This window comes from Astatotilapia calliptera, chromosome 23, assembly GCF_964374335.1.
Source record: "Astatotilapia calliptera chromosome 23, fAstCal68.1, whole genome shotgun sequence".
Taxonomy (NCBI): domain Eukaryota; kingdom Metazoa; phylum Chordata; class Actinopteri; order Cichliformes; family Cichlidae; genus Astatotilapia; species Astatotilapia calliptera.
The window spans coordinates 7,074,949-7,089,140 of record NC_137443.1 but is presented as its reverse complement, the minus strand read 5'-3'; the positions used below and the strand labels follow the sequence as shown (position 1 = coordinate 7,089,140).

The window sequence follows — 14,192 nt, the reverse complement described above, 5'->3', positions numbered from 1 at the left end:
TATTTCAGCCATTTGGATCTAAAGTTTAGCTTTCCTTTTCATCTGCATGTTTATCAACTGATTTATCTGCTTGATCAGTGTTTTTGTGCACTTTTACTGCACTCTAATTGTGTGGTTCAGGTGTTATGATGGCCTCAGTCTACAGACCCAGACATTTACACACATACGCCGAATGTGCGAGCTTGCTTACAGTCCAGCAGGACACACACAATCGCCACAGCTGGGTGCTTTTTTCCGTCACATAGCAGCTGAAACAACAATTGTTCTCACAGCGTAAGACCATTGTGTCTGTGCACTGTCTCAAACGCTTCAACAGTCTGTCTCCTTGTCTCTCACTCACCCTGCAAATCTCGAGGGATGCCCAGTTTGACGTAAAGAGCAAAAGTTTCTAAAACGTTTCACTGCTTTTGCACTTGTGCTTTTCTTTCTCACTGTGTGGTGCTTTGGCCAGTGTTTCAGTTTAAGCTACTGATACCAACACAAACACGGAGAGCAGTCTGAGATTTTACTGAAATGAGCTGCTGTAACAATACAATTAGGCCACAGCCTGTTTCCATCACAGGGGAAATCCTGCTGCCTGGTTGGCCACTGATAGGAGTGAGACGAGAGAAAGAGTGAGAGAGGAGGATGAGAATGATAAGAGAAAAGCAAAGTGTGGGGGGATACGTGAGGAGGACATCTGTGATCCAGTCCAGAGGGAAAACAGCGCAGAGGTACCGTAAGAATGTAGGGGGTGAAACATACGAATGAAAGACCGGAGAGGAAAAGGTTATGATAAAATACACAAATGTTGAGCAAGCAGCAAGGGTTAGTTAACCAGAGGAAAGACGAGGCAACTTAGAAGGCACAATTGTACCACTTCGGGACAGGATGCAGCTGAGCAGGAACAAAGCACTAAGAAAGACAAAAAAAAAAACCAACAAAAAAAAACATGTTTGTGTGACAATGTTGATTCTTTATCTTGAAAATAAACCCCAGAAGCAGCCAGGAAAGTGTCTCTGGCCTTTGTGTTGCATATAAAACAAAGTGTTTCTGTAAAATCTGTCCTATAAATAAACATCTGTTTTTGTTTTCACATCTGGATTAAATATTACGATGACATCCTATTTTTTTTTCACTTAAAAATGTTGATGACCTCTGTTTTGTTTTGCTTCTTTTTCTTTTTTAAATTTACTTATTAACATATTCATGTATTCTTTTAGTGAGCATGAGGAAAATCATATAAGAAACTGTGGATGTTAATCTTTAAATATGCTCAACAATGACTGCAAAAGTGCATGTAAAAATTACAGGTCAAACATTATATATTTTTTATGGTTACCATTATGGCTACTTGATGTTTGCATCCACTGCTGCCTAAATGTCCAGGTCCGGGAACAGCCAACTACATGATTTCTTACTCTTATGGTAAATGTATGGGTACTTATCCCATACGTTCCTGCACAGAAAATCACTTTGGCAAACTACCATGCTGTGGTTACCCCTTTATAACTTTTTATGCATGGCAACCAGGGAAGAAAAGCAGGCCCAATTCATTCATCCAGGCTTCAGTCATATTGAAGCATTTAAGGGTTCTGTATTAAACACCATTTGAAAGTATATAAAACAGAATTCACCAAGGCCTGACTTTTGCCATGGGATTTGACTCTTAAAAGCACTTTAATTTAAATGAGATAATAACTTTAAATGACATCATATGTTTTGCCTTAACTTAATTCGTCTATTCAGGACAATGGGTGAAGCCATACACATGGATCCCTGCTGTCTGGTGGCGACCACAAGAACACTGATTTCTTTTGTGTGTGTGTGTGCTTTAATTTAAATGAAAAGAAGTCATGAATAGATTAATGAGCAAAGATGGATAAATATTTCAGAATGTGCTGGTTGAACATCGTAAGCAGGCATCTAAAGAACTCGTACATATTCTGCTTCCTCTTATTTTGTTACTAGAGTGATTGTTATGAAACTACAAAACAGTGAATGAAACTGACAGAACGTAACATAATAGGAAACACTGCATAAATTTACTTTGCAAAACTCATCTTAAGCGTTTCCTAATGTGTCCCGTCGCCTTAAAGAAAAGCAATTTGTCTCATAACTGAAACAAAATAAGATCTGTTAAGCCAACCAGTTAGATCAGATTATATTTGACTTTATTAATAGCCCGAGTTTGACACATACAACAGTACATAAAGACAACATTAGCAGCCATAAAAAGTCAGACGGTGGTGGTTTTTTATGATCCAGTTCAGCCTCCTTAGGTGCCTCTCTGAGCCAGCTAGCGCCAGGGGACTGATTTACTTGTCACACAAGGGGGACATATTTAGACTGGATGTGCTGGAGAGAGTGTGCAGTAAAGCTGGCAGGGCAGTGGATGACCCAGACAGTGGGAGTGTGGGGGAGACACATAAGACACACCAGTTAACCTCCTGCCATTAAACCAGCTTGATTTCTGACCAAGGGCCATGGGACAATGGAGTGTACTGCACTAATTACACACCCTGACACAGATAATAGGACATATACTTGCTCTTTATGAGAACAAACAGACGTCTGTAGATCTCTTTAACAACTTGCAGTTTTAGCAGAAATAAAAGGTCTTAAATATGGCTTTGCAGTGTGCCATCTTTGCAGAAGCAAGAGACTTGATTAAAACATGTCTCTTGATGACTGAATCAACAGACAGTTGTCTTGAAATGTCAGACTACTGGTTGATGCCAATCCACCCAGAATGTGCAGTGCTAGGTGGATTGTGACTAAATATGTCTGTGTTTATATTAACCTTTCTTAGGTGTCAAATTTTAACTCCCTCAGCATTTACCGTACACAGTACAGTCACAAGGAAATGCAGGGTGTGTCTATGTGCTAGGTAAGACAAATTATATGGGACCACCAACCCAAGACCACCATAATATTCCGAGACCAATAAGTAAAACGTCACAAAGACTTTCCATCGCAAGTCTGCATATACATGGAAAAATAAGCTGTAATTTGTTCATACAAAAAGGGTTTCGGTGATTTCATCTGTAAGTTTTCAGAATTATCCATGTTTTACTTAAACAAAAACAAAAGAAATGAGGTTAATTACAAAGAAACCTGCAATAAAAAGAGTTCAATTTGTAAAAAATAAAATAAAATAAAAATAATAATAATAATCTATATATAACACTTTAAAGCCACCCTATTTTATTATTTTTTAAACAATTTATTTACTTTTATAAAGTAACATAGATAAAATTAAATAAAACTCTACAAACTGATAAAAACAAGAAACAAATACAGGCCTGCTACAAAATATTATGAGTCAGGTGTAACTTTGATTTTTTTGTCTCAAATTCAGCAATATATTCTTTATCATTATTAGTAAACCAGAGCTATTACTGAGTGCATACACCTTTCTTACCCTATATAAAAAGACAAGTATTTAATTTCAAGCAGTTTGAGTGTTGAAGGAAAATATCACTTCTCCACATAGTATCATCTATTTTAAAGTCATAGAAACTTTGAAAAGTTTAGCCTGATGAAATTCATCATATATTATGATTTATTTTTACTTTCGCGTGGTTCTAAACGACTAAATGAAAAGCTTCCATGTGTGCAAAAAACTTTAAGCAAATAAAAAAAGGCATAAATAAAAGTAACAGTAAAAGTTAGCAGATGAGTATTTGGGCTGGTTCACAACAAAATCATCGTAATAAGAGAGACTGAGGTCTGGACGCGCTGCTCTGATCGCTGCCTGTCCCGCCACTGACAGTAAAGCGGGTAACCAAATATTCAAAAACAATACGTCATCCCACAATGCAGCGCGCTTACGTTCTCCTTTACAGCATTACCTCATCCCACAATCCACCGCGAGATTAAGAATCTTCTGGGTGGTGGTCGTCTAGGCAACGCGCCTTATCGGAGGACTCAGCCCCGCCTCAGAGACACGCCCCTCAGCCAATGGGAGAGCCCCGTCATGACATCATGGTTATTTTTAGAGAGGCAGCGGCAGCAGATAAGGTTTGCCTCCACGCTGGACCGCTCAGAGTATACACACACGCAAGCGGTGAGCACACCGGAGACGCTCGGTGGCTGACAGGAAAAGTTAGAGCCGCGAGGCGCTTTTCATTCACGGACTCAATATAAGTCTGGATACTTTGACAAAAGCTTTGTGAACAATTTCCACTCAACATAGAACAACCGACCATCGCTTGGTGAAAGAAGTAAGTTCTGATTCCTGTGTCGAGAAAAGTGCGCTCTCAAAGTTTGGAAGTTTTTACGCACAGAGAGGACGTTTGGAAACCAGTGTTTTCCTCCTCGGTAACCAGGAAGAAGAGAAGGGGGGACGGAAAGCTGTTTTTGTAGAAGACTGTGTAGCTACATTCGGTTTTTGTTTTATTTTTTCTTCTATGTATACCAAGATGGAAACTACTTTCTATGACGACTCACTCAACGCTTTCTCCCAGCACGACAACGCCGGCTACGGATACAGCAACCCCAAAGCGCTGAAACACAACATGACACTGAACCTCACCGACCCGCCGAGCGCTCTGAAACCTCACCTCCGCGCCAAAGCTGGCGACATCCTCACCTCCCCCGACGTGGGTTTGCTGAAGCTGGCCTCTCCGGAGCTGGAGAGGCTGATCATCCAGTCCAGCAACGGACTCATCACCACCACGCCGACCCCGACCCAGTTCCTGTGCCCCAAGAATGTCACTGACGAGCAGGAGGGCTTCGCGGAGGGGTTTGTGCGCGCCCTGGCTGAGCTCCACCACCAGAACATGCCGGGCACAACAAACGTGAGTGTCACCTCGACTCCACCGGCAACTGTCAACACTGCGCTGCCGCCTGTTTCATCTGTTGCCGGTGCCACCGTATACAACAACAATGCTGCCATGCGCTCTGAGTCGCCGGTTTATGAGGACTTGAACACTTTCAACCCGGCCATCAGTACCGTGTCGGCACCAAACTACACCACCTCAGCCCCCACTATGTCCTTCTCTGCTGCCCCGCCTCAGCTTCCCATCTACGGCCAGCCTTCCCCTGCCCAGCTCCCCCGGCTCACTGCGCTCAAAGAGGAGCCCCAAACCGTGCCCGAGATGCCAGGGGAGACCCCTCCTCTTTCTCCAATCGATATGGAGAGTCAGGAGCGCATCAAGGCTGAGAGAAAGCGGATGAGAAACCGCATCGCTGCCTCCAAATGCCGGAAGAGGAAGCTGGAGCGGATCTCAAGGCTGGAGGAGAAAGTGAAGACCCTAAAGTCACAGAACTCCGAGCTCGCATCCACCGCCAACATGTTGCGCGAGCAGGTGGCCCAGCTGAAGCAGAAGGTGATGAACCACGTAAACAGCGGGTGCCAGCTTATGTTAACGCAGCAGCTCCAGACCTTCTGAGGTGGTGTCAGCGACAGAGGAGAGAGAGAAAAGACTGTAGTTGAAAGAATAGGACGCTTCCTGTGGTAGTGAGTGTCTGCGACTCCCGAAATCGTTCCAGTATTTGGGATGATGTGGCGCGACACTGGCGGGACCGGGGACGGTACCAAACTGAGTGCCACGCGCTCCCCAGTGGCGCGTCCTAGAGATGGGCTCAGGACTGTGACAATAGCCATGAACCAGAAGGGACATGGCAACAGGCAGAAACCCCTTCTGTTTCTGTGTCGTGCTGTTTTTCTTTACAGAACTGGACAGGACTGACGTTTTCTTGATTTACACCGAGCCCTGCATGGACTTCATCATGACCATCAATGGAAAAACTCAGTATTAGAGGATTTTTTTTTTTTTAAATCACACGCAATACAGACTTTTCTTGCTGTAGCCATAATTAATGGCCTCACTTTTTAGGCGTGTTGGTCAACTCTAAACGGCTGAAAAGTTGCAACAAATGCTGCCTGACTCATGAGTTAAAGTACAATGTACATTTTTTTCTTAATTGTAAGAAATTAAGTTAGAAAAGCTTCAAGATTTACTTGTTTTTTTCTAAAGCTGTTAATGGGGTTTCACTCATTGTTATATGTATATAAGATCAACTTGGAGTACTTATGTTTACCATTTGTAATAAGAATACTGTATAATTTTTTATGTTTGTTTTCTGAGCACTTAAGAAATTAATCAATATTTAAGAAAATAAACCAGATAAAATGAAGCAACATCGCCTCTGTGTACTTGTAAGAGTGTGACATAAAAAGTGGGTGTGCCACGAAGAAGTCAAACAATAAAACATGTTGCAACATGTTGTAAGAGCTGCTAGTGCTGAGTACCTCAAGCTAAATTCCATTAGTACTGGTATTGATTGAAGCTGAGTGATTGTGTTTCAGCTGGCAGGCCGGGCTCACTTACTCCTGATGGAGGCCAGTTCTGCAAATTGGGGTTGTAGAGTTTGCGATCTCCACTTTTGTGTCTCAGCTCACACAGGCTCAGAAGAAGAAAAGTGTAACTGCCCTATAAAGTCTCCCATTGCTTTGAGCAATAAGTAACATTTTCACATCATGTAACACTCAGTCACAATAGGCTAAGGTGTGCAACCCTTAATTAAGAAATCTGGAACTGATTTGATTAATACGACATCTCCCTTGCTATTTCATCATTCAGTTATTCACCATTGCTCTGTCCTTTTGTAAGTATTCAAAAAGGTTTCAGCATGTCAAAGAAAAAAAAGAAGTGTTAGGTTCTGAAGTGCAAATCTCTGTATGGGATAAATTAATACAATAAACTGTGGCTTGGTGGGATTATGTATATATATGGTGAGTCTTTTTTTTTTAATCACATAGTCATCTTTCAGTCAGTACCAGCTAAAAGAACAAACAATAACCCAAACAAAGGCTTTGTGGTGATGGCTTTAACCACAAGGAAAAAGAAAATACAAGCCTGGAGCTCAGTATCTCAAAGTGCTGAATATTCTTTAACTTATTTACGGTACAGCAATGTGGGCCTATAAATATGTTATGAGCACTTTTGAAATAAATTGGGATTTTTTTTGGGGGGGGGGGTCAAATTTTTCACTTATAAAAATACAGGCGTAAATTTTTTTTCTTGATGTCTTCACTAAACCCAGCAATTAAAGTGAGTCTCGTTCATGCTTACGCAGCAGGTGCAGCTCAGGCGTGGCCTACAGCAGATAAAAGGAGTGGGCTTTCAAATACTGCTGGACATCAGCACGTGTGCTGCTCTTAATGAAACACTGGAGGGCGACATACATTGGGGTGGATTACCGGTGAAATTGCCTGAAGTGCTCGAAATCTCCACAGATCTGTTGCAATTTATATCGGGTTATCAGATATTAATTTTTGTGGAAATTAATAGAGACTGTCATATAGAGTGTAAATAAAACAGAACGGGTTGTTGACTGAAAACCTAACGAAGTCTCTGACACACTGTGATGCTAAGGCTGACAGAATATTAAATGTTCTCTTTCTTTTCAATCTTTATATTTTCCGATTTTATTTTTTGTTTGCTTTTTAATTCTTTTATATACAAACAAACATCAAATATCTTTATAACACAACCTGTTTGAACACGTCAAATAAGGGAATTCAGGTGTTGTCTTTGTTTTAATTGTTTGTATTATTTTTCCTTAATAGAGACAATCTCTGTGGGAGACATATCCAAATAGACACTTTTCTCCCTTTCCCTTTAATTATTCCTTCAGGAATCCCGATTTCTCTACAAATCTGCTCTGATTTCTCAAACTTGGGGCATTGTGACATCATTCCGGAAAGCAGTGCCCTCCCCTGCCATATAAGGAGAGGGAACGCTCGGAAGACCCACGTCAGGACCGAGGAGGCGTTTATTACGGGAAGTGAATCGACTGACTACATAATCTCCTCTTTGCATAATACGATGTGTCCTGAGACGTAATCTAAAGAATAGACCGGACTTAATTAAACAGGCAAATCCATCAAATGACTCCAAGGGCGACTAAAAGCAGACGTCTAGATGTTAAATATCAGGAGATCATAATAAAAACAAACGTTCTTTAACAAAATCCGCATTCTGTAGAATAGTTCACTAACAGCTCACATAAATGATAATAGGAACAATAGAACAGAAATAATATGTTGATCGATCTAGTTGCTTGGTATCCAGGCTATTTTATACCTAAACTTCCCCACATTCAAAGGGGGCATATGTATATTTTTACTAAAGAAGTTTACATGTATTTGAAAGTTAAAGTTACTTCGCAAATGTTTGCATTATAGTACAGGCTTCAGCCACTCCCTTAGTCACACTATAGAGTCTTTAATTTACGCATCTAATCTATAAAATAAAATGGATTGTTATACAAAAACATGCTGCTTCATGCTAATAAATACTGTTAGACTGTCTCCATGAGACTTTATGCAGCAGCATTCTGCTGCATAAAGTCTAACTGTACTTGTATTGGGGGAGTGTCTTTCAGGGTATAAAACTTCTGCTAATTTTACTCATAAATATTATTAATAGCTCTATATCTCTTCATCAAATGATAAAAGGAAATCAAAAGTTGTCATTATTATATATCAAACCGATTTTGACATTTAGGCCAAGAGTGATTCAGACATAAGGGAGAATCTTTCTTCTCCCCCACACACCATTATCTATTTTATCGCTTTCACAAACATGCAAAACAATGTTATTTTTACACAGCTATTATTCTTGTCACCTCTTACTAATACAATACTAATACAATAATTTCACAGTGATTGAGGATTGAAGTGCTATTACTAGATAAAACAATTAACTGCATCTAATGGAAACTTGACCGCGTAATTGCACAAAGGTCAGGTTGAGCCGGGTGAATCTGTACAGTGAAAGGCTTCTGTCTGTTGTAGTTGCTATGGGCGGGGTATTTTACTAAGCAATATGGTACAAAATACACAAACAGAAATCAGAACAACAAATTCTAACAACTGTGGCGCATGAAGGCTGAAGGAACATTTTTTTATTTTCCTGCAAATTTAAAATGTGGAATAATGTCAAAGGTTTTGAAAGCCATGCAGCATCAAATTCTAAGAACCCTTATGCCGTGGATGTGATCCGGACAAAGAGAAGGGATTTGGTTTATGGTATCTCACATACTGAGGATCTCCTGAATCTTTTGGTTGCAGAGGGGGTTATGACAACAGCAAGGAGATCTATTGTTTTGTCCATCAGGACCCATAAAGATCAGAACTCCAGGGTCCTGGACATCCTGGAGGCCAGAGGTGAACGAGCATGTCGGAAATTCTTCCATCCGTGTCTTATGCTGGCAGAACCTGAACTATACCAGCGAATCAAGACCTATGTAAGGAGTATGAACGAGCAAGTTCAAGATAACAGGAGACAGCTGATTGGGTATTTGCTGGAGAGAGATTGTGAATGGGGGGGAAAATTAACAGATCAAACTGGAACCCAGAGAACTTATACTAAAAGGATTAAAAAAGGATCTAGTGTTACAAAGAAAGGAAGTGGTACCATAGTACTTGCAACATCAGAGCATACACCAGCTCAAAGTAAACCAGAAAGCCTCATTTACATGGCTGCTAGAAAAGGGGATCTCTTATTACTTGAGGAGCTGTTAAAAGACAGTGATATCAACACTGTCAATTCTTCCAAAGAAACTCTATTACATGTAGCTGCAGAAAATGGGCATTTATCCATCGCTGAGCTCTTGATTCAAAAAGGGGCTAGATTGGACCTCCAGAATGACGCTGGCCACACAGCTCTTCACAGAGCAGCCAGCAGAGGGCACACAGAGCTCATGAAGACCCTAGTGAAGGCTGGGGCCCCTATACATACTCTGGATTTGAAAGGCAAAACTCCCATTCACCTGGCAGCAGAAAATAGGCATCTGAAATCTGTAAAACTCCTGGTGGAGGAGGAAGCCAGGCAGTCTGAAAGTCACAGACAGAATATGTTTCTGCACATGGCTGCCATGGAAGATGATTGGAGGTTGGCTGAGTTGCTGTTGCAGAGCGGGGCCACTGTTGATGCCTTAAACAGCCATAACAAAGCAGCTCTGTTTTATGCAGTCAAGGAGAGCAATGAGAAAACAATGACTGTCCTTCTCAATGCAGGGGCTAAAGCTGACTATGATGTCATATATGAAGCCATTAATCTTCATCAAGAATCAATTCTCCAGCTGTTGCTTGGTGAGTTTGGTCCAGTTCTATTTCAATTCATTGCTTTGTTTTTGAGATGTTACACAAATACAGAATAAACCTGCAAAACATCCAAGCTCACGGTCAGTTTTGTTCAAACCACAGCTAATGCCAGAGGAGTCCTGAACAAAGATGCCCTGGGCTCTGCTCTCTTTTCAGCTGTTCGAATGAACTTTGATGGTGCGGTGAGTGCACTGATAGACAGTGGAGCAGATGTGAACATGCGCGACGGTCGCAGATATACGCCTCTCCTACTGTCAGCTGAGCTGGGACACTCAGAAGTCTTCAGGTGACCTCTTTCAAAATAAATTCAGTGGCAATAAAGTAGCCCCCGTAGGCCTTCACACTCACACTCAAGAGCATTTCAACAAAATCAATCATATCATTGTGGGAATCACGTAATTATGTAGTTTACTTAAAGAACATACTAGAATAAGAAGAACACTGTCTAACTACCTTTATAAAATCCACCCTGCCTCATAAATGTTTATATTCACAAATATAATTTATGTATATGTTAAAAAAAAATAGCAGTGAGATATTTGTGGCACCAGATGCTGGTCCAAGTCAAATAGCACAATAAAATCACGACTGTACAGGCGCAATGACACAAATGGGTTTAGAAAAGGCAAAATGCTCATCATTGTCCTTCTATAACAAATATGTATTTTCCATGTTTGTTTCTAATTTTATATATATCATCATTTATGTTGTGTTGTACATATTTGGTGCAGAGCATATGCATCTATTTTAACTGTCCCTTTTCTGTATTTTTTTTAGCAGCTAAGCCAAATATGTAATATCTTACATTTTGGCTTTTTTTATTCTAGTGTTCTCGTAGCAAAAAATGCAAAACTGGATGCTACTTTATCTGACCTCTCTTCAGCATTGCACTTGGCTGCTCGCAGTGGTAGCAAGCCCATAGTGCACACACTGCTAGAAAAAGGACTGGACCCAAACATTAAGGGAGCTAAAGGCCACACCCCTCTCCACCTGGCAGCTCAATGTGATGGGCCTGACATAACTGGTCTGCTGTTAAAAGGTGGAGCACAGGTAATTGTCAAAGCATTAACGGTTGCTATCAGTTCTGTAGATTTTCAGTATATTAATGCAAAGTTGTGTGTCATTGCTATAGGTAAATGTAGTAGGCCAGGATGGTCTGACCCCTCTGCATATAGCCAGCATGCAGGGTCACACAGACACAGTGATCCAACTTCTTCATAACAAGGCAGAACCTGGAGTCAAAGACCGGCTGGGGAGGACAGCCCTGCACTGGGCAGCCTTTTCCCAGGTAGATAGTTGTGTGGTGGACTTGCTGCTGTCAGCCAAAGCTGACCCAGATGCCACTGATAATGAGAAAAAAACTCCCCTCCACCTGGCTGCTATGGAGGGAAAAGTAGACGTGGCGATTTCACTGCTTTCCCACAGGGCAAAGAGGCGAGCTAGAGACATGGATGGCTCCACTCCTCTTCATTACGCAGCAGCTGGTGGGCACGTCAGTGTGGTTACAGCCCTTCTTCAGCCGCTCAACAATAAGGGGACTGAAGACAGGAATGCATGGAGGAAAACACCACTTCATGCTGCAGCTGAGAAGGGACATGATAGTGTAGCTCTGCGGCTCCTGGAAGCTGGGGCCAAGATAAATGCTACAGATCACAATAAAGACACACCTCTGCACTGTGCTGCACGTGGTGGACACCACAAAGTAATGAAAATACTTGTAAACTGGGGACAAGCTGGAAATGTAGGATGGAGGAATAAAGCCAATCTGCAGGCTAAAAATAATATAGGGAAGACACCATTGCAAGTTGCAGAAACTAAACACACACCAGAGCATGAGAACACTGCAATTTTACTCAAGAGGAAGATGTTTCTTATGAAGTAAGCATCATAATTTGTGAACGATGTTGATCCAAGCACTTTGCAACTTGTTCTCTAGTGTGTGTCTTTCTCTTATTTTTGGTTATATTTTTCTCGTTTTGCATATATCGCTCTTGATTCATTGTATTTCTTCCTGTTTGCTATGTATTCTTGCAGTCAACTGTTCATATTTTATTCTTAGGCATGCACCTAAAGGTCGATTATTTTTTGCTCTTCTACTTTCATCCAGATTAAAATGAAACTCAGACTTTTCCTAGCACCTTCTACCGAATACACCTTCGGCTAAGCTGACTGATACCTTTTTGTGGTGAAGCATTAAAAAAAATCTAACCATTGCTTCTTTTTGCCCACCTGTGGTTTTAGAGTTAGTCACTTCAACGACCATACAGGAAAGTATGTTGATAGCATCTAGCCCAGCTTACACCTTTGCAGATCCTCTTTAAAGGTTATGCAAATTGTATGCAAGCCTGGGTTTGCAAGCGTTGGGTCAAACTCCAAGCACAGAAAGACAGCAGTGCTTGGTGACAGCTATTTTGAACCACATCCTTCATAAGAATAGAGCACATGGCAAGCTGAATAACGATTTTATTCCTCCATTTATTTATTTTTATTTCAGTTTGTTGTTGTTTTTTTTGGACAAGTAAAGGTCTAATGTCTGTATATGGAGGTGGCCTACTTGAACAATACTCTATAAAAATATCATTTGACGTAATAGGAAAACCCAAGCTTTTGGCCTCAGAAGCTATGATTGTCCCCTTTAGCAAGAATGAGTTCTGGTACATGGTTCCATCAATTAGGGCAAGTCTTTCAGGTCCTGAAGCAGTAAAGCAGCCTCAGACCATCACATTACTACTGTTAAAGTTTAGTTCAAGCCAGCTTTAATGGGACTCAAACTCAAAAAAAATATTAATTTTATTTTGCAATAGCTTTTTGCAGTAAGAGAAGAAAAGAAAAATTAGTGATGAAAAAGTTGGTACACCCATGCACTTGGGCTAAATGAAATATGAATCAAAGGTCCTCATAAGGTGCCAGTGATTTGGGCCTCCTTAGGAAGAGGCTGGTGAAGCTGCTGAGAGTCTGGGGTAGTGTGATGCCAAGACCTACAGAGCTCTCCGAGGCCTTTAGAAAAGGACTGCAGAATATCTAAGATAATAAAAAAAGATTAACTTAAGTCACAATAGTCTATCTATTGCCTTTCAAATAATTTGTATTGGTTGATGGAGTCAAAGCAAACCAATTTTAGAGAATATTATTTGCAAATGACACAATTTAGCTTTGGTTCTCGTCCCTTGCACAGTTTGTGCATTTTCTAATCTGGTAATGTTTGCTGTTTCTCCATAGATATTTTGTTTAGCTTCTGCTCCCCCCATCCACCCAGGGAAGAGAATAGAGGGTATTCCTCTGTATACCATGTTTAGCTTGGAGCATAAAGTTCCCTGAAGACTGCCGAATTGGTCCACTATAAGTAATGTTGAACTAAACTTAATAGTTGACAGTAATGCAAACCCCTGGAAGTTATTTCTGCTTGGAAATGTTAGTTTCTGATGCCAAGATATTTTTGTTATATCAAAATATATAAGCTATGTAGGTATAACTTAAGCATACCTAACTCTTTTTCTACTGACACTAAATTAATCCATCTCTAAATCTAAAAAAAAAAAAAAAAAAGCAGGAAGGAAGTGTTATGATATCTGCAACTTTAGGTTGTTGTTGAAAACAAGTGGTTTGTTGTTGACACAAGAAGTGACACGGGCGTTCTTCACTTCAGTAAAAATACAGATACTTGTGTTAAGAAAAATACTCCAGTCATAGTACTGAAGTACTCATTCAACTTATTTACTCAAATAAAAGTAAAAAAAAAAAGAAGTTCAGGCTCTGAAATGTACTGAAAGTAAGAAAGTAAAAAGTACCCTTTTGTAGAACTTTGTGCAAAGCTAACTGAACCTCATGCTGTAACATAATAAAATAATATCCATCCATTCGCTTCCGCTTATCCTTTTCACTGGAGCCTATCCCAGCTGTCATGGGGCAAGAGGCAGGGTACACCCTGGACAGGTCACCAGTCTGTCACAGGGCTAACACACAGAGACAGACAACCATTCGCACTCACACTCCCGCCTTCATACCTATAGACAATTTGGATTAATCAATTAACCTATCCCCACAAACTGCATGTCTTTGGACGGTGGGAGGAAGCCAGAGTACCCGGAGGGAG

General features: G+C 40.8%; 2 protein-coding genes across 2 annotated transcripts; both read left to right on the top strand.

The window, feature by feature from the left end:
* Positions 1 to 4,010: 4,010 nt before the first annotated feature.
* jun (Jun proto-oncogene, AP-1 transcription factor subunit) lies at positions 4,011 to 6,123 on the top strand. Its single transcript, XM_026159791.2, has one exon. It carries the CDS (start codon positions 4,392 to 4,394, stop codon positions 5,373 to 5,375), a length of 984 nt encoding a protein of 327 aa, XP_026015576.1. The 5' UTR covers positions 4,011 to 4,391; the 3' UTR covers positions 5,376 to 6,123.
* Positions 6,124 to 6,710: 587 nt separating this feature from the next.
* caiap (CARD- and ANK-containing Inflammasome Adaptor Protein) lies at positions 6,711 to 13,843 on the top strand. The gene is made up of 4 exons (XM_026159336.2): positions 6,711 to 10,087; positions 10,202 to 10,385; positions 10,927 to 11,149; positions 11,232 to 13,843. Exons 1-4 carry the CDS (start codon positions 8,920 to 8,922, stop codon positions 11,979 to 11,981), a joined length of 2,325 nt encoding a protein of 774 aa, XP_026015121.2. The 5' UTR covers positions 6,711 to 8,919; the 3' UTR covers positions 11,982 to 13,843.
* Positions 13,844 to 14,192: the final 349 nt, after the last annotated feature.